This window comes from Talpa europaea (genome assembly GCF_964194135.1).
Source record: "Talpa europaea genome assembly, chromosome: 6".
Lineage (NCBI taxonomy): Eukaryota > Metazoa > Chordata > Mammalia > Eulipotyphla > Talpidae > Talpa > Talpa europaea.
Genome location: NC_140072.1, coordinates 72,502,140 through 72,523,277, shown reverse-complemented (window position 1 = coordinate 72,523,277; position 21,138 = coordinate 72,502,140). Strand labels below are relative to the sequence as shown.

The 21,138-nt window shown below is 47.6% G+C and overlaps 1 protein-coding gene across 1 annotated transcript in view; it reads right to left on the bottom strand.

The window, feature by feature from the left end:
- The window catches only part of SH3RF3 (SH3 domain containing ring finger 3), a gene marked incomplete at its 5' end in the record, with an annotated part of 391,834 nt that overhangs the window by 94,253 nt on the left and 276,443 nt on the right, over window positions 1-21,138 (bottom strand). The window contains one exon of the mRNA XM_084235093.1: window positions 6,729-7,082. Coding sequence (XP_084091219.1) covers window positions 6,729-7,082 — 354 coding nt within the window. The remainder of the gene's footprint in view (window positions 1-6,728; window positions 7,083-21,138) is intronic.

Sequence of the window (21,138 nt, the reverse complement as noted above, 5' to 3'; positions counted from 1 at the left end):
GTGTCAGCTCTTCCTTTACTGTCATTTTTTGCGGACAGAAGCTCTAGCTCTTCAAGTTTCCCAACTTCTGTGATAAACAGTTAAAAACTTCAGTCTACAGACTCGGGGAAACAGAGTCACAGGGGTGGTTCTGGCTCCACTGGCCTGCACTTCCTACCTTTCAAGTCGACTGGTTGCAGGACTTGCTGTGGCCGACACATATGAGCAGCGCACATCTCACACCCTGCCACCGTGTGGGGAACTCTAGATTGGGGTCATGAGTGTTCTTTGCACAGAGCCAGAAAGTAAACAGTTCTGGCACTTTGGGTTATGTGATTTCTGTCACAGGCAGTTCCTTAGCTGTGGGCTAAAACAGCTACAATGTGTAAGCGGGTAGGGGGCTGTGTGTGAATAAAACTCTTATTAACCGCAACAGGAAGTGGGCCAGGCCTGGCTCAGGCCCCCTGTGTCCCTGGGGTGGAGTAGCATGGGTGACACACAGTGTGGTAGAAGCCAACCTCTATTGCTTTTGCTCCAATTGCTGTTACTGCAGGGAACCTGGCTCACCGGCCCGGTACTTGGCATTCCCCACATATCACTGGTGTTTCAGAGTTTGGTGAAGATTTTAGTCCCATCCTTGGCTTCTTACTTGGTTTATTTCTAAAATGTAAGCAATCATTTCAAATATCTGACTTTTTCCAAGTGGAATAGGCCTTCCTGGTCTTTTTTCCTCTCCTCTTCTCTGATAATTCTCCACCCCTAGCAGGAAGGTGACATATAAGTGCTACTGCTCCATTATTCATGAGAAACTGGCCTGACTTCTGACCTCTTCAAATGGCAGGGAGAAATAATTCATAAGGGCACAAATGTGAGCAGGTGGGCCATTTAAATCAGCTGACCATGGGCTCCTGGGACTCCCTCAGCTGGTCCACTCACATCTGCGCTGCCCTCAGCGTTGCTGAGCTCAAAGAGTAGGATGGTGGGGAGGCCATGCGGCATCTATAGCCACATTATTTATGGGCAAACCAGTGCTGCTGGCTCAGGTCCTGTAGCCCACCCAGGAAAAACTGCATGGGTGTGTAGCCCCTATGAGGGCGGATGCAGAATGCAGAGAAATGACTGCTCCTGTCCTCCAGAACCACCAAGCCCAGAGGTGGGGGCAGGGATATTACATACAAATGACAAAGGCGGAAGTTCCTGGGAAAAGTCCTACAGGCACAGGGGGATTAATCTGGTTTGTAGAATGGTGACCCAGAGTCAGGGAAACTATGGTAAGGCAGTGAGTGTTTTAGAAGCCATGAAGGGTGAGCAGGCATTTTAACTTCAGCCCAAGTCTGTGTGCTGAATGGTGGGGTGGGGAGAGGGGGGCGCTGTCGGGGAGAGGGTGAGAAGGAAGCAGGAACATCCAGCCTGGCCAGGGAATCAGCTGTTGTGTTCTTGTGAGGGGTAAGCCAGAGTCAGACCATGTAGGGTCTGTGTGAAATCATGCGAGTGGATAGTGATCAAGGAGAAGGCCAGAAGGACAGCCTGGGGTTAAGTTTGAGATGCTGCAGGCAGACAAGCTAAGGAGCTCGGGATTATCCTTAAAGCAATGGGATCTCACGAAGCATTGGTGGAAAGATCAACCTCACTGCGGATGGGTTCAAGAGGAGACCCAAAGGCAGAGGGGCAGAAACCACCTCCTGTGGCATTGTGAGGGTTGAGGGGGGCTGAACTAGGTTAGGATGGGTGCCATGGAAAGGAGGTACCCTATGGAGTAGCTACAACTGCAGAGCTTCCCTACTATCCATGTGCTGTCCACTGTCCGTCATCATTCAAGATAGCCACCCAACCCACTGCTTCAGCACTTGATACACATACATGCACTGGGGTCTGGAGCTGCTGGTTACAGCAGATAACCTGCCCCATCCTGACAAATGCAATAGGAGAAAACGTTTTTGAACTAGAGCTGAGAGCTAATTGGATAGCAGAGGTAGCAGGGAAAATGGAAAAGATACGGGGCCTTAGCTTTGGGAATTTGTGGTAAGATGGAATAAATGGAAGGTTTGAGGTTAGAGAACAATTATGCTCTTCTGGCATCTATTGATATTTAGGTACCATGTCAGGTGAAGTCATCAAGTGGTAGGAAAATAGAATCTGATTAGAAAAAGTCCTGAGGGTAGAGGTCAGACAGTTTGGGTTTAGCTGTTGTTGGATCAGCATCCCAAAGAACAGTGGGTATAGGATGGATAAGGAAAGGCTAAGGAACATGGATAATCTCTTGCAGGCCAGAGAAAGAGGTCCCAGGGAGGAGACAAGGAGTAGACTCAGGCTGTGGGGAAGGGTCCCAGAAGCAAAGGCAAGGGTTTAGGAAGGGGGTCTTGTCCAGCAATCAGTGGTTCTGAGTCAAGGAAGAAGGTAGAGCATGGGCTCTGGTACTTGGCCGGTTGTCTCAGCAGCAGAGGAAGAGGCAGAGGTGAGACTGAGGAAGTGAGCATATCCAGCAGGAGAACACAGAAGCATGTCAGTGGTAGAAAAAATGAGATAAGGCCTATAGCAGCAGCATCAGGAGAGGACAGCAGAGCAGGGAGAAAGGTGACTCCCTCTCCCCTTCCCTGGCATAATCTACAGCCCCATACCTTGTTTCTGTAGCCCTAACCACTCCAACAGCCTGGGTACCCACAAGCCGCCTCTAGTCCCCTGCTTTCCACGCTTTCCCTGAACCCAGGCTCGGAACAACTCACTAGGACCCTGAATCTACAGACTACAGGACTTGCCCATGTGATCTGGGAGCTTCAGGAGACGCTGGCGCTTTCCCAGAGGGAGACAGGAGAATTATTCCAGCATCTATTACACCTCCTCTCCTGACACCATGTGGCCTCGAGCTCCCAGGCAGGGGAGGACATGCAATCAATACCTTTGATTTCAGGCCCTAGTGCTTCCTCCTCATTTCTTCTCTCACTCGCCTACCCATTTTAGACAGCCTTTAAGAATATGTCTCTTAGTACTTGGTACAAAAAATACCCCCTTCTTGCCCCATTGCCAGCCCAGTGTGATATCCTGACCACATAGCAGAATCACCAGCTTTAAAGAACTCGATGATACTTTGTTCCCTACACCCCACTAATGTGTATCCTCTGCCCACCGCTGTGACAGTGGCATGCCTGTCCCTAGTCTAGACTTTGACAGGCAAGGTCAAGTGTCCCAGGCCCCAGGATGCCACTGTCCCTCTTGTCTGGCCAGCATTTGAGGCATTTGGAGCACACCTACCCCTCCTGAAACTGAAGCCCCACACAGCGGGTCAGGCTGACTGCCACACAGCACCCCTGTGCACAGGCCCTCCAGACCCTGGGATTCCTAATTAGCATGGCACACAGCACACCGGAGTCTTAGGACCGATGGATGACCCTGCCTGGAGCACCAAATCCAGGCCTCCACTTCCATCTCCTACACTGTGACCTGCAGCAGCAGGCTGCAGGCTTGTCCCTGCTTTTGAGTCCCTGGTACTCAGCATGGGCCCTGCATGGTCAAGACCATCTTATATTTCTGCCGATGTCTTTACAATAATGCCCTCCAACCCCCAAACATTTTGAGGTCAGTGAGGGAAAGAAAAACATTCTAGGGTGAGCAGTCATCTGGTTGTGTCTGGGAAACCCTTAGGCCTGGGGATGCTGGGACACTGGCCAGCTTTGTGGACTCTGGGTCTGGAGGCAGGCATGACTGGCACATCCTGGTATGAGAGGAGGCTCCTGCTGGTCTCTAGGATGCCAAGCTCTAATGGGAGGACTGTGCTGAGGGGACTTGGAATCTGAGCTCATTCAATCCTCTGGCTGATGATGGCATGCAGCTGGCACTGGACCCCACCCGGTAGACTCCAGGTTGGGTATTCAGATTTCTGTGGTGGTGGATGAATGAGCCCAGGGGTGCTGACCCCGCACACACTGGCTGGCTGTCACTGGGGATGGACCAGTCAGTAGCTGACAGTTCACGGGATGCTCACAGCAGCTCAACTTCTATAGCAGTAGGAAGGACTGCAGGCAGTCCTAGTCACCTGCCCCATATCCATCAGCAGCATTAGGAACATCCACAGTCTGCTCTGTGCCACAGCAGGAAGAGAATTCTGGAGCTGGAGCAATGATGAGAACAGAAAAGGAGCCCAAGACCGGGATAAAATCCTTGATTCTGAGAGCCACAGAGAGAAGCCCACAGCCAGTGCTGATGTGCACGCCCCAAGGAGAAGCCAGCCTGTCCACCCATTCACCTTCATGGCAGCTCCTCAGGGGGCATAACAGACAAGGAAACTGAGGCTCAGGGGAAGAGACTGGGCATCTGTCCAAAGTCTCAAGGTAAAGGACACGGTGACTCTAAGTTTAGAGAGGTTCTGGAACTTTCCCAGATGACACAGCTAGTGAGCTGGGTGCCTGGGTCTTTGTCCCAGACTCTACCGCCATTGCACTGGGCCAGGTCCCAGACTGCAAGAGAAAGGAAGGAGATAGATAGATACACCTTTGCATTTCCTGCCTGGTCTTCTTTAGGCCTGAGGTTAGTCCTATTATTTTACAGAAAAGGACACTAAGAGATAAGTGACATCTGTGTCCTGGACTCATGCCCACACTGATCCTGATGGTAGCCAGTGGGGAGGGTGGGGGCAGGAACACAGTATTTTGAGAAGTTACTTCCACCCTCTGGGCTTCCATTTCCTCCTCTGTGAATGGAAATAAACCTACTGGTTCTCCTCAGGGTCAAGTGTGCCACTCAGATGCAGCAGGGGAGGCTAAGATGCTCAGGAAGGAGGGGAGGTCAGTGGGGGAGCTTGAGGAAATGGATTTGTCAGGGCCAGAGTACAGGTCATGGACAGGGCCGTGGACAGCAGCTCCCAGCTGGTGTCGGATAGCCCTGTACCCCAGGCTGTGCTCTGCCGCACTGTACTCCCTCTGAACGGCAGGGAAACAGCCACTGTGTTACAGTCATCTCCATAGAAACCACAATCCTCGTACTTGATTTCCACATTAAAGGAACCCAGTTGAGAGGGACCAACATCAATGATGTGGACAAGCCCTACTCAGCCACTGAGAGGCTCCCTGGTCCTCATGTACATCTGTGGGTATAAGTCACCCAGATCAATGCTGTGTGCCTGTTTCATCTGCATTTGATTCATTTTGCCCCACGGGGTTATAGAATTAAGTCTGTCAATAGCACACTGTCTTGCCCTAGGTGGCCCTTTCCAATCCATAATTGCTTCACGCGAATTGGGTCACCATCAGAGCGCAGCTTACATACCCACACTCAGCTGGAGCTACTGGGAGAGGCACACGGGGGCCCCAGCCAAGACACCCTCTTCACCTCAGCCACTGCTCTGGCAGGCAAAGTGCTTGTGGCTTGGCCCTGCCCATAGTGCACTGTGCAGGTTCCTTGGGGAACAAAGCAGGCACACATTGTTTTGAACAATCTGTTGCCTTCCCATCCTGGGGCCTGTCCACAGCAGGCCAGATTGCAGAGTCCAAGACCTTTCACTGGTCATGCTACCTCACAGACCACAGAAACAGGGTTGAGAGTGGGGCAGGAGGATGGGGAGAGAACTCCAGATTCCACACCCACACCTGGAGAGGCACATCCCCAGGCTAGGAAAAAAGTGCCAGAAAGCTTTGCTGACATTCATGGGCTTTGCTCACTCAAATCCCAGGAATACTAAGGGAGGCTGAGTGTTGCACTTATTACCCATGAATTATAGGGCAGAGAAACCTAGAGATACCTAGGGGTGTGTGTGTGTGTGTGTGTGTGTGTGTGTGTGTGTGAGAGAGAGAGAGAGAGAGAGAGAGAGAGAGAGAGTGTGTGTGTGTGTAGGGGTAGAGGGGTGGCAGCACTGGCCTAGGGACTCCAGGCTTTTTTTGGCTGGTTGAGCAGAACTAAATCCTCTCCCTCCTCTTCTCTTTTCCTTCATCTTACTAGTGGAACCAGTGCCATGCCTAGAAATGGAAGGTATCAATGACAACAACAACAATACTAAAAGCACTAAACAACACAGTTAATTTTGGTTCTTAGTTCTGGCCCTTCTCTCTCTGATGAAAGAGAAGTCAGCAAATAGTATAGAAATGCTAAAAACGGGGCCTCCCTGGTGGCACAAGGGGTTAAGATGCAACCTATGAAGTTGTCCACAGCCACTGCAGCACAAGTTCAATCCTCACATGGCGCAGCAGACCTCCCCTGTCTCACATGCTGCTCCCCTCAGCAGAGTGTTTTGGTCAGTCTGCCTGTTTTGTTCTCCACTCTGTCTCTGGTGAATCTTCTCACCCCCAACACCTCTGGCCTGTACCCCAGTTATTGTATACATAAATAAATAAATCTTAAAAAACAAGTAATGCTAAAACCATACTAGCACTAAACTAAGACTTTCTCCAAGACAGAAGGACAGACTTTCCCAGAAGGACAGAATGCAAACTGAGACAGGCTGACTTTCATGCTAAATCACAGTGTCATTCAAAGGCAACGCTGACGACTACTATAAAGTACCTTGTGCACTGCTGGACCATCTGAACGCTGAGGGTGGTGGTCACATAGTTCCTCTGGTAGTGACAAGGGAGACACACATCCTGACAGAGCTTGGGCAGGGGTCCCTGAGCTGGGCAGTAAGAGGAAACCACAGTTGACCCTCAAAGGGCCTCCTTCATGCTGGGTCAGGGAATGGGATGCTGAGTGCCAGGATGAGGATTGGAGCCCCGAGACCCCAGGGAGGGCCTGTATCCTCTCTGTCCAGGCCCAGACAACATTACCTGGGCGGGAGCACTGCATGACAGATGAGCCAGGTCCCCAATTCTGGCTGCGGCCCGGGGGTCACTGGAGCTGATCAAAACCGGAGCACTAATTTCCATGGAATGCCTGTGGCTGGCAGCCTGTGAGGATTTGTGCGTTACACTGAGCGCAGTGAAGGAGTGGCGTTTCTTGGCATTCTTCTTGCCATCCACACGCCGCTGAAAGGCACTGATTGCCCCTGTGCTGCTTAAAGTGGGATTCAGGGCCACACTGGCTGCAGCGCCAGGGTCAGAGGGCAAGGAGGCATGGCAGTCGGACACAGCAGCTGGGCACGGCTTGTCCATCTCAATAAGCTGCTTGGCGGAGTCGTTGAGCTACGTGAGAAAGGGGGAGAAGGGGGAGGCTTCATTAAACAGAGGTGACATGCTGCATCCAGTTCTCTGTGCTCGCCCAGCGTGCACGTGCACTTAAAAACTGACAATGTATCCAAACTGGTCCAGGCTTCCTAACGGGATATCCAGAATGAATGGCGCATGACGGACACAACAAAGACAGAAATGACATCTATGGGTTTTATTGGACAGGTTTCTGGAGCAGCTGTGTTTTCTGAGGGCTGGCCACCATGACTTCCCCCATGCTGCACCAGTCTCCTCCTGGGTCTCCCATTTCCAGGCTGTGAGGTACAGACATGCAGAGAGTGAGAGGCCAGGAGGGAGGCAGAGGGAATACTCCACGCTGGTCTCACATTCACCATGACAACAGGCTCCTGGCCTGTCTTGCATGATTCTGGTCACTCTGGTAGAAATTCTAGGCCTGTGACCAGATGGCACTTTCTAAGCACTGATGACAGGGAAGTCAGGATGTGAGTGGGAACCACAGATGTTCTCTCTGGTGACAGCCTCTGTTTGGGCTGTCAAGACCCATGTTACCACATCCCAGGGGAGTCGATATTGTACTACTTCCAACCACTCAGCAAGGACTCAGGATACTCCTCCTTCCCATTCTCCCAACCTGTTCAATGAAACAGCAGATGCTGCCACAGGGAAGACTTTGCCTTTGACAACTTGGTCCTGAGTGGTACTCCTGAGAAAAGTGGAGCTGAGGCTCAAGTCCCTGGGACTTGAGTACTCCAGGCCACAAACACAAGCCTCTCTTCTTAGCACCATGCTTGCTGGGTCGGAGGAAGGAGGGGCCGTGGTGGGAGGAGGGCCCTGCGATCCTATAGGGTTCCAGCAGGGCTTCAGGTTTTAGCTGGTCAGTTCACATTTACATGCAGTGTCCCCTGACTCTTCCGTGCTGAGCAAGTTTTCCATTGGAGGTGTATGAAGGAGCCATTCCTGCTCAGATGCACTTGTTCTACTTCATCCTTAAAGGGACACTGGCAATGACTAAATGAATAGAGCAGAGGACGTGACTCCGTGAGTTTGGGAGGGCAGGAAGAGACTAAGATGGGAGAGTCCACTGGGGCTGCCTCCACAGCATGTGCCAAGCAAGTGCCTGAACTCCAGTTCCCTTGTCTTTTCAGAAGAAGAAATAATTGAGTTGATGCCTGTTAGATCCCCTTCCTCACCACCACCACCTGCCCTGGAAGCAGGGAATTAACACAAAGGGACCCAGCCCTTCTTTGTTTGTTTGTTTTCTCCTCAGCAAACAGAGGTGCTAGGGCTCTCCTGAGCTGGAGCAGGTACAGCTCACAGTCTAGCCAGCACACCCTGGCCCTGCTGGACTGGGCAGCAGGCATGTGACACCCACACCAGTGGACTCAGGTGCCTGGCCTAGCTTCTAAGCAGCGCACACACACTTTGGTGAGAACAGAGGCTGCAGTGCCTGCTCCCAGGCCCCATACCTTCCAGTTCTGTGTCAGCCCTGTGGGAAATGCCCTGGGACCATCCCTGCCTTCTGACTCTGCTTTCTGAAGGTAGCCAAGGCACTCAAGTGATGCCCTGGTCTGACATGCCCTGGTCTGCCCCGGGGGACAGAAATGCCCTGGTCTGCCCTGGGGACAGAAAAAAGGGCCAGGAGTTAGCTGTGCTCTAAAGTAGACAGGAACATCCCCAAGTCTCATCTGTTTCTTCTCAAGGGGTTCAAAGTGCAAGGATCCCTCTTTGGACTTTTAAGAAGCAGCACCAGTTTTCTTAAAATCTGCCTGAAGATCTAGACCTTGACCATGGTTTCTGTGTGACCAACAAGGCCTGCACAGCCATGCCTTTCCCTGAGAGGTTGGTAAAGCAGATTCTGGTGGCTCATGAGATGTGAATAGGGCATGGGAAGGGTTTCGGTGATGCATCATTCATGACAGAGCAGTCTCATGATGGAGTAGAGCTCCCCAATGTGTCCCTGCACACTGCCCCTTCCACCACCATGAGGAAGTTAGAAAAGAAGAAAATCAGGACTAGAAAGAGAAGCATGATCTTAGGCTGGGTGGAGCCTGCCACCCACCAGCTTCCACTGTCCATAGGGTAGCCCAGTGTCGTGCCACCAGCCATGAAATAGGCTTCTAATAAGACTATTCTGCATAGGGATAACATTCCCCTTCTTGCCTAGTTGACAGGGTGGAGCTGACCAACGAACCTTAAGCCAGGGGACCCAGAGTCTCAGTGTATCCAAGCAGAGCCAGCCACCTGCTGGTACCTCCAGTGCCCAGTGTGCCCAGGGGAGGGGTCCAGGGGAGGTGCTCCCTCCCCACCAAGCAGGTCGCCACCTAAGGGCTGTGGAGTGGCACTTGCCTGAGTAGGGCCTAGGTAGAATCAGCTTGGGATTGTCCACCCAAGTCTTATACCGGGGCTAGACTCTGGCACAGTCTCTAGGGGAGATGTCCAGGCCGGGGGTGAGGTTCAGTAAGGGAGCAGGCAGTGTGTGAACTGTGCTCCGCAGGCTGGCACAATGCAGCTTCCCCCATGCAGAGGCAACTTCCCAGGCTGAAGGGGCTCTGGATGGAAAGCGCTCTGGTTGGCAGAGCAGAGTAAGTCACCCTGACCTCCTCCCTGGATCACCAGCCACCTCTATTGCACCCACCAGCTGAGAGGTTAGGGGAGGGGACAGAACACAGGGGGAGTGCCAACACACCCACACCAGGTGTGGCAGGGTCAAGGAGGCAGAAGCAAAGACCATAGAGTGGGAAGGCGCAACCTGAAAGGACTGGTTTAGAAAAGGGACACCACTAAAGGCACTTGGGGTAGTTGAAGCCTTTCTGGAGTGGAGAGCGTTGCAGAATCCTGGATGGATGCACAGGACTCAGAAGGGAGGGGACAGAAAGTGGGCAAGGGAGCCTATGAAAGGGGGCTGCTGGTAGGTAGTAAAGGTGGTTAAGAATCAGCTGGGAGGGCCTCCCCTGGTGGCGCAGTGGTTGAGGGCTGGGCTGTGAAGCTGCCCGCAGCCTCTGTAGCACTGGTTCGATCCCTGGCTGCCCGCGAGGTTCCCACATGGTGCAGCAGACCTCTCCTGCCGCCTGCTGCCCCCCTCAGCAGTGTATTTCATCAGTCTGCCTGTTCTGTTCCCTGCTCTGGCTCTGGTGACGGTATAAAGGTCAGGAAGAAAATGCCAGGCTTTTCTGCCCTCCCGCCATCAGGATAGATGATGGATCCTTGAGGTCCTGAATGCCCGCCTGATGGCGGGCACCTGGAGTAGGGTGTGGGCAGATGTAGATGGGATTCACCTGGGCTTAGACTGTGCTTTTAAGGGCGGCATCACGGGGACACCAATGGAAGCCAAGAAGCTGAGAAGGAACAGAAGCAGAGAAAGAAGCTGAAAGAGAAGCCAAGAGCAGAGATGCTCACCCGGTCTGCTGGATCCTAGAAAACCTGCACTGTGTCTTCCTGACCTTTACACCGTCCCAAGTGGATATTTACAATCCTACAAACATATATATACACAGAGGCTACATTTTCTTCATCCAAATAACAAAGACATCAATGAATAACCAATGCATCCAAGAACTCCAGTTTTTTTTTTTTTTTTTTTTTTTTTTGTGGGACCCTTGCCGGTGGCCGGGGAACGAACTGGAGCTGCAGAGGCTGCGGGTAGCCTTGCAGCCCAGCGCTCAACCACTGCGCTACCAGGGGAGGCCCCAAGAACTCCAATTTTGATTGTTTTTTTTGATGGTGACAGAAGACAATTTCAACTTACATGCAAAACAGAAACAAAGTGGTAGCTCCAGTACTGGAGAGTCTTGGTGAGTGTGCTCACATATCCTGAGCAGTCACTGGCCCTGGAAAGGCACCTGTCCCAGGTCTGCCCACCTCGTCAGCTCATTGTCAATCTAGCACAGGAGACAGTGCATAATTCTGTCTCCTGGGTACATGGTATTATCTGAGGGAGGTAAGCTCGAACAGAAGATGTCTTTCCTCCGCCATGGCTCTAGTCTTGTTATGGGGGGCTCAGTCCCAGACCAGGCAGATTCACAGTTGATTTGGGCAAAAGGAAAAGAATCTTGGAGCTCTGGGTAGATTTGACAGGCTGTAGGGTAAGTAAAAAATGTATCAGGCTTTTCCTTCCTCCTGCCATTGGATTAAATGTATGCCTGATGGCGGACACCTGGAGTAGGATGTGGGCATGCATAGGTGGCTACACCTGGGCTAAGACTGGGCTTATAAGGGCAGCGTTCCAGGGACGCCAGCAGAGTGAAAGGAAGAGAACGCCCAGAAGGAGAACAAGCAAGAGACTGGGAGAGAACTAGCAGAGAAACAGAGGCCACGACAGAACGCCGGAGAGCCCAGAAAGAGTGAAGACTTGCTGGGGGCTGGGAGGTCTACTAGCCTCTGGGGCCCCCAGTACCCCTGCCAGCCCTCCAGCCCCTGCCAGCCTACCAGCCCCCTGGCACCTCAGCCCTGCTGTGTACTGGGTAAAATCCCAATAAAAGCCTGAAAAGCCACTGAAGCAGAGGACGAGGTAGGCAGGGAGGCTGGGAGGCAGACAGCAACTGAGCCTTCTAGCCCCCTCGATCTCTGCACTCCCTCTCTTGCTTCTCTCTCAGTGAGCTCCATTTTCTGCCCAGGTGTCCATGTTTGAGGAGCACATGCTCCTCGGCCCAGGTACCTGTAATTATAGGTGTGCATGCCCCATGCTCTCGCTCCCAAGCGCCTTCTTCAATAACACAGTATCACATGTGGGTAATGAATCCTAGGAGGAAAACAAAGCTGCAGGTGGCAGCCACAGAGGCCGGCGGCGGGAGGGAGGTGGAAAAAAGAGCCTGAGTCTGAGTTACTTCATTTTCCTTACACTTGTCAATGCAACAGTAATGAGCAGCCAAGGCCACTCTCCCATCAGGGTCTCTGCTCTGCCTCTGTGGCTTAGTGACCCTCTTTCCAGGACTCTGTCTCATGGGCTTTTTAGCTGAGATGTGAAATTCTTCCACAACCACAGGAACATCTAGGAAAGTAAAAGAACTGAAGAGTTTCTCCTTTCCATTGTTTAAGGATTTCCATGGACAGCATCCTAAATTGGGAGTTAATTGTAGCATCTCATCTGCATCTGAATTTGCACAGGGACCAGGTTAAATTAAGGAGACTAACCTGTGGGTTTACCTGAGGCTTGAGACCCCTGTGGGGAAGCCTAGTCCAGAGTGGGCTTTGGTGATTGATCTGAAATGAAAGAACGGGGGCAAGGCAGGGCATAGCCACCCAAAAGCCACTGGTTCTGATCCAGAGGACTTTGAACTGAATGTACAGAGGTTTTTTTTTAAGGAACAAGATTGGAAAAGCAGACATTTGGGGTGATACCAGGTAGAATAGGGTGGGAGGCCAAACAATTCTCAAAACAAAAAAAAGTAACAGACATATACATGTACATAGACCCCTTTGTCCGAACCCTGAGGCAGGTATACATCCTCGGTTGACATCCCAGGCCAGGGGGCTCTGATGGAGACGTGAGGGAGGGAACTCACCTACTGTGGAACTCAAGAAGCCAAGGTGGCAAGCATGCCAGCGGGCAAACATTCATTTCTTAGGAAGGCAAACAATTCATTTTTCAGGAATGCATCATTCAGACAACTATTTCCAGAGCACCTTCCACAGCCTGGGATCTAGTCTAGGTGCTGGGGGTGCTGCAGCGAATAGGGGGGATGTGCTAATAAAGCATAGACTTCAGGAGCAGGAGAGGCAGACTCCTCTCAGCAGAACTGGGGTGGTGCCCAAGTGTAGGGTAAGCGAGTTAAAAAAATCAGGCTTTTTACGCCCTCCCACCTTTAGCACCTACGAGTGGCACACATACCTGTGATTAGGAACACCTGCGTGCAGAGACCATGGGGCATATCAGGGGGCACATGTGCTGAGAGGCAAAGAGACATAAGGCAGGACTACTGGACAGGAGAGATGAGACAGCCAGAGAAATACTGAGAGAAAGCTGGTCTGTCCCCCTGATTCAGCATTAAAGGACTATAAAAATCGGGCCTCCCCTGGTGGCGCAGGCAGTTGAACGCAGCACTGTGAGGCTGTCCACAGCCTCTGCAGTGCCGGTTCGATCCCAGCCAACCAGTGAGAATCCCACATGGTGTGGAAGACCTCTCCTGCCGTGCCTGTTGCTCCCCTCAGCAGTGTATTTCAGTCAGTCTGCCTGTTCTGTTCCCCGCTCTGTCTCTGGTGAATCCTCTCACCGTCTCGCGCATCTGGCCTGTACCCTGGTTCTTGTATGCACGAATAAATCTTTTTTTTTTTTTTAAAAAGGCCTGTAAAAATCTACAGAAGGCTCCAAAATTATCTTTTCGTTCTCAGAGAACTAAAGATGAACCCACCCACTTGGGCTGGTTGCGAAACACCAAGCTTCTGCATTTCAACAAGCTCCCAGGAGACAAAGCTACTCCGCTGCTCCAGGCCCTACTGGACTGGCAAGCTCTGGAACATCACTTTACAACCTTGGCTTCCTGGTGAAAGTGCCCTCCCTGTGAGCAAGGACAGCAGCTTCTGCTCACAGTTGCCTTATATCCAGTCCTCCCAGCCCCTGGGAGGAAAGGACATAGCCTTCTCATTGCCCATTATTCATGGAGTTCACAAACTCAGTAATGACCTTTTCATGACTAAAAATTTTGTTAGTAGAAATCTCAGGAGTGCCCCACTTCTCTGAGGTGGGCAGGTCAAGAAGGCTGAGCTACATTTCGATCAGTTCCCCTTGGCTGTAAGACATTCCACTACCAGACTACAGAGTGATTGCCTGTCAACTCTGATGCCTCTCTCCTCCTCCCAAGAGGTCATCCTGGAGTTAGAGTCTTTGACAAGAAGGTGACCAAAACAAGAACTCTTACAGCTTCATTTCTGCAAGATATATTTCTACGGTTTGATTTGGTTTAGCTTTGTCTATTCTTTTTGTTTCTTTATATTCCACATAGGAGATTTTAAAAACAGTTTAAAAAAATAAACCACTGGCTGAGCTGGACAAGCAAATGGCCTGGTCCCCTGAGAAGGGACTCAGTCACCAACAATGCCCATGTGGCCTAGCACAGAGGCAGTGGATACACCATGTTCTGATCAGCAACACCCGGAGGCTTACTGACCCGCCGCCAGTCACAGCTACATCAGACAGCACAGTCACAGCCAAAGCCCACATCTTTTCCTCCACACCTCATTGGATTTACCATTATTTGCTTTTACCTCAGAGAGTGGGGATGCTTTTCCAATTTGCTACAACTTTAGGTTAAAAAGTTTACATAGTTATAGAGATATATGTATGCTTTTGGTAACTAGAGGGGATGGGTTCATTTTGGAGATTCCAATGTACATCTAAAGACCAGACCTTTCTGGGGTGTGAGAATTAGGTCAGATAAATCCTCACACTGGGAGGGGTCCTGCGACAAAAGAGCCCGGTCACCAAGGGTGGGAGGCCATTTCTGTTCCCTTCCTTTTACTTCAAGATGACCTCAGAGCTGTTAATAGTGCCAAACTTTCATTTTATGGGGACACTGAACACTAGACATTTGTAATATCCTGGTCTGACATCTGGACTGACACATCCCGTTCACCCAAGTATTTGTTGTGCATCTGACATAAGAGAGGTTTTCCACCCTTGAGGCAATTCCCATCCTTAGAATGAATCATTTTGCTAAGTGGTGAGTGAATTGAGAAGCCCTACGGTGGGGGCATGAAATCCCAGCTGCAGGGACCTTGTCCTGCTGTCCATGTCTGGCCCACACCTTCCAACACAGGACCTCTTCTTTCTCTCCCCTCCACATCCCATTCCACACACGTGGACACAAAAGCTCAGAGAAGTCAAGTAGTGTGACAAGGAATGTGAGACTTGATTCAAAAGGTGAGCCTGAGTCTAGGACCTGAGCTGTCACATTGACATGGACCACTTCAGTCACCCACTGGACACATGCTATCAGTGTGAGCTGAGCTTTTTTACCAAAAGACTTTTCCTTAGGCATAAATTCCACATCACAAAAAGGGGGAAGAACAGACATAGCTCATAAATGCAAATTGAATGTAGTTCTATTAGAGAAAAGGTGGGCTAAGTAGGGAAGATACTTAATTTCAATGATTAAGGCAGGAATAAGAACACATGTGCATACATTTCAGCATATGCTATGTGTACAAAGTAAATGGGCTCAGTTCATGAGATTTCAGGCTTAATAAGAGTCAGGATATGACTTGAAGTCTCTGTCAACTTCTGAACCAGGGAAGGATGGGCTCTGAAGAGAAGCTCTGTACAGAATGGTGAGGAAGATGGGAGTGGGGTTGATAGGAATCCAAGGTCAGAATGCAGTGGTGGCAGAGACAACGAGGGGCATGTCCAGGTGGACAAGCAGGGGATTGGTGTTACATGTACTGGACACCTACTGCATGCCAATGACTCTTTGGCACTGAAGATAATCAGTGACTAAGACAGAAAGACATAACTCCTGCCCTCAGAGGAGACTGGGAAAATAAACAAGTAAATACTTATTTAGTGAAACATGGAGAAAAACATTTGATAGGAAGATGTGCTGGATTGGAGAGGGTTATATAAACAGGAAGACAGGGCAAGGTCTCAGTGGAAAAGTGACTATAGATAAGACCTGAAGGGGGCAAGACAGGGACACACTGATATCTGTGGGTGGAGTGGTGGAGGTGGGAACCACAGGTGCAAAGTCCCTGCATGGGCGCAGGCTGGTGTGTCTGAGGAGGAACAGTGAACTGGAGTGGCTGGATCACACTTGAGTGGAAATGAAGTTGGAGGGATGCACAGGGCCAGGGCTTATAGGCCTCGTAAGGTCTTGTCTTATCACTGAGTGAGATGCTGCATGGGGGGTTCTACAGGATCCTCTGACAATGGACTCTAGGGATAAGGGGTTTTGAACCTATAATAACAGTGCCATTGAAAAATTCTCACAAAACAATGAAAAAAAGCAAGGTACAAATACTGGCACAGCGCAATTTCAAATTTGTTCAAAATATATGTAACTTTATACATGGAAAATAAAGGAAATAGAACAATAGACTTACAGCATTTCATTCCATTCCTTCTTTGTACACAATTATATTTACCATAGGATTATAGGTGATTTTAATTTTTTCTTTATATTTCTGAGTTTTCCTATTTTGACAATAGCCAGATTTTTTTTTTTTAATCAGAAAGTCATAAAAAAAAACATAAAACGGGCACTTTAGGGGGAGAGAGATAAACATGGCTGTAGGGAAACGCTGCAATTAAGTCCTCCCATTAAAAAAAAGGTTAAAAGGAGAACAGGGACCTTTCTTCAATAAAGACTGCTTGAAACCACCAGAAGGCTCCTGGGGGAGCCAGAGGTGAGCTGGGAAGTTCGCCCACCCCAGGTCCCTTCTGGCCAACAGTCTGAGCCAAGAAGGGGAGTAGGCATCCATGGCCTGCGCAGACTGGGCACGCAGGGAAGTGCATCTCCGCATTGCCATTTCAGAACAGGGAACTTTCTTCAATAAAGACTGCTTGAAACTGGCAGGAGGCTCCCTGTGGAGCCAGAGGGAGAAGGTTCCCTGCTCAGTCAGAGGTGAGTTGAAGGCCCCCACAAGCCTGGTCTTGCCTGGCAGGAAGTCAGAGTGCAGACAGGAATCCAGTGATTTGGAACCCAGAGTGTAATCCAGCTGCCCCAACTCCAGGGAAGTCTGTGGGACTTCAAGACACACCTTTGTAATTAAACACAGAAGGAGGCGATATTCTGTGACAGTGACCATCAACATACTCAAAGTACCACTGCCTCACTAGACTTCTGGCATAACAGTATTTGACTCATTTGGACTGCCAGTTTACGAAACCCCCGAAAGAGCACACCAAAAAGATGCCGGCGAGTACCAGCAGCACAGTGTCCCAACGCATACGGCAAATTAGAAGAAAGGCAGCAGGGAAAAGAAAAACTACAACTCCTCAGGAAAAAGACACACCACAAAACGAAAACCACCTACCAGCTTGCATCAACAGTGACTTGGAAGAACTTCTGAGCCTTCCAGAGAAAGAATTTGAAATTGCTGTGATGATAAAACTGACAGAAGTCATTAAGGAAAACAACACCCAGAACAATGAAATTGAGTCCCTAAAGAGGGAAATGAGGAAATACAGGAGATCAAAGGATTAACAGAAGAGCTAAAGAATGCTGGGAAAAGCAGTGAAAACAGAATAGAGGAAATGGAAGAACGAATAAGCACTCTCGAAGACACAGAAATAAAAAGAACTAAAATAGAAAAGGAAAGAGAAGTACAAATGAAAAAGACTGACGAAAGACTTCGGGAACTATCTGACTCCATGAGGAAAGGAAATATAAGAGTTACAGGAATCCCAAAAGGAGAGGAGAGAGACATAGGAACAGAGAAAATACTCAAGGAAATAATTGAAGAGAACTTCCCAAACGTGAAGAAGGAGCTGAAAATAGACATACAACAAGCAAGAAGAACACCAAACTTCCATGATGAAAGGAAAATACAGCAAGACACATAATAGTAAAGCTCCCAAATCCAAGACAAGGAAAAAATAATGAAGCTGACAAGAGGGAAGAAACAGATAACATTCAAAGGAAAACCAATCAGACTGACATCAGACTTCTCCAAAGAAACACTACGGACAAGGAGAGAGTGGAGGAACATAGTCAACAGACTCCAAGACAACCAATGCCAACCAAGAATACTCTATCCTGCAAAGCTTTCCTTTCCCTATGAAGAAAGAATAAGGACCTTCCCAGATAAACAGAAACTCTGGAATTTCATTACGACTAAACCCCCACTCCAAAAAATACTACAAGGAGTCCTAAAGCCAGAACCTCAGAGGGACAAATAACAATGGAAGAAGGCCCAAAAAAAAAATTATTAAAAGAATAAATAAATAAAACCAGAGGAAAGACAAACAATGGCAAATATAGATGCTAACATATCAATATTAACTCTAAATGTAAATGGACTAACTCTTCAATAAAAAGGCACATAGACACTCTATGGGGGATGGGGCATGGGGAGGGGAGGGATTGGGGTCAAAATAAGGGGGTCGCAATTGTATGGGGAATATAAAAATAAAAAAAAAATAAAAAGACACAGAGTCCCAGGCTGGATTAAGAAACAAAACCCAACCTTTTGCTGTCTCCAGGAAACACATTTAACAAGAAAAGATAAAAACAGACTCAAAGTTAAAGGATGGAAAACAATCCTACAAGCAAATGGACCAAAATAGAAAGCAAGAATAGCTATACTTATATCAGATAAAACAGACTTCAAATTCAAAAAGGTAAAAAGAGACCCCAGCGGTCACTATATTATGATCAAGGGGACAATACTTCAAGAAGAAATAACACTCATTAACATATACTCACCAAATGAAGGAGCATCAAAATGTATCAGACAACTATTATCATCTTTGAAAACAGACATCAGAGAAAACACATATGTAGTAAGAGACTTCAACACACCACTATCAACAATGGATAGATCAACAAGACAAAAAATAAGTGAAGATACTAAAGCTCTAAATAAGGATTTAGAGTGCTCGGGCTTAACAGACATCTATAGAACACTAAACTCAAAAAATTTTGAGTACACATTTTTCTCAAGCACACACGGATCATTCTCCAGGATCGATCACATACTGGGACACAAGACAAACATCAACAGATACACCAAGATTGAAATCATACCAACAATCTTTTCTGACCATGAAGGCATCAACCTACAAATAAACCATAAAAAGAAGGTAAGGAACTCTACTACCTCATGGAGATTGAAACCCACATACTGGAAGACCATTGGACTAATGAGGAAATCAAAGAAGAAATTAAAAAAATCTTTGAATTCAATGACAAGGAGGAAACCAATATCCTAAATGTATGGGATGCAGCAAATGCAATAATAAGAGGAAAATATATAGCAGTAGAGGCTCACATCAAGAAACAAGAAGAACTCAAGGAAACAACCTAATCTCAAAGCTCAAAGAACTAGAAAAAGAACAACAAAAAAACCCCAAAACCAGTAGAAGAAAAGAAATAATAAAAAATAAAGCAGAAATAAATCAAAACTAAAAAAAAAAAATCCAAAATATCAATGAAACCAAAAGCTGGTTCTTTGAAAAAATAAATAAAATAGTCAAACCCTAACCCGGCTCACAAAGGAAAAAGGGGAAAAAGCATAAATAAACAGGATCACAAATGAAAGAGGATCAATCACAACGCACACAGCAGAAATTAAAAGAATAATCAGAAACTACTCTGAACAGCTATATGGAAACAAGTTCAACAATCTACACGAGATGGACAAATTCCTACAACTCTACAATCACCCAAAGCTAGATAAAGAAGAAATAGAACACCTAAACAGACCAATTACAAGCAGCGAAATTGAAATGGTAATCAAAATCCTCTCCAAAAACAAAAGCCCAGGACCAGATGGATTTACAAATGAATTCTACCAAATGTTCAGAAACAAATTAGTGCTTATCCTTCACAAACTCTTCCAAAAAATTGAGAAGGAAGGGATAATACCAAACACGTTCTATGAAGTCAACATTACTCTAATACCAAAGACAACACAGAAAAAGAAAACTACAGGCCAATCTCCCTAATGAACCCTGATGCAAAAATCCTCAATAAAATTTTAGCGATCAGAATCCAACAATGTATCCATAAGATAATTCACCACAACCAAGTACGAGTCATTCCAGGGACACAAGGATGGTTCAACATCTGAAAATCAATCAACATTATCTAACACATCAACAAAAAGAAATATAAAAACCATATGATAATATCAGTAGATGCTGAGAAAGCTTTTGACAAAGTGCAACACCCATTCATGATAAAAGCCCTTGAAATTCTTGGGATACAAGGAACATACCTCAACATCATAAAGGCCATATATGACAAGCCCATAGTCAGTATCATTCTCAATGGCAAAAAGCTGAAAGCATTCCCATTAAGATCTGGAACAAGACAAGGACGTCTACTCTCACCACTGCTTTTCAATATAATACTGGAAGTCCTAGCCAGAGCAACAAGACAAGAGAAAGACATCCAAGGAATCCAAATAGGAAAAAGAAGACAAACTATCACTGTTTGCAGATGATATGATAATATACATAGAGAAACCCAAAAACTCTGAGAAAAATTCAACTAATCAATCAGTTCAGTAAAGTGGCAGGATACAAAATCAACATGCAAAATTCAGTAGCCTTCCTATATACAAACAAAAAATCTGAAGAAGAATAAATCAAGAAAACCATCCCTTTTATTATCAAAACAAAAAAAAATCAAATACTTAGGAATAAACCTAACAAAAGTGGTAAAGGACCTATACAAAGAAAACTATAAAACACTATTAAAAGAACTAGAAGAAGACACAAAGAAATGGAAAGATATCCCCTGCTCATGAATTGGAAGAATAAATATTATTAAAATGGCCATCCTACCAAAAGCAATCTACAGATTCAATGCTATTCCAATAAAAATTTCAATGTCATTCTGCAAAGAAATAGAACAACTATTGATGAAATAAAATATGGAATCACCAAAAACCTGGAATAGCCAAAGCTCTCCTGAAATAAAAAGAAGGGAATGGAGGCATCACACTCCCAGACTTCAAACTATACTACAAAGCCATAATCATCAAAACTGCCTGGTATTGGAACAAGAACAGACACACAGACCAATGGAATCAAATAGAAAATCCAGAAATAAATCCACAGATTTATGGTCAACTAATCTTTGACAAAGGAGCAAAGAATATGCACTGGAGCAAAGAAAGTTTGTTCAATAAATGGTGCTGGGAAAACTGGGTCACTACATGCAAAAGAATGAAGCTTGACTACTACCTAATGCCATGCACAAAAACCAAATCTTTGCACTCCATCCAACTGATAAGGGACTGATCAGAAATGTAACAAAGAACTCACATGGCTCAACAAAAACAAAATAAATAATCCAGTCAAGCAACGGGCAGAAGAACTTAAAAGACATTTCTCCAAAGAGGAAATGCAAATGGCCAACAGGCATATGAAAAAATGTTCAACATCCCTTATTAT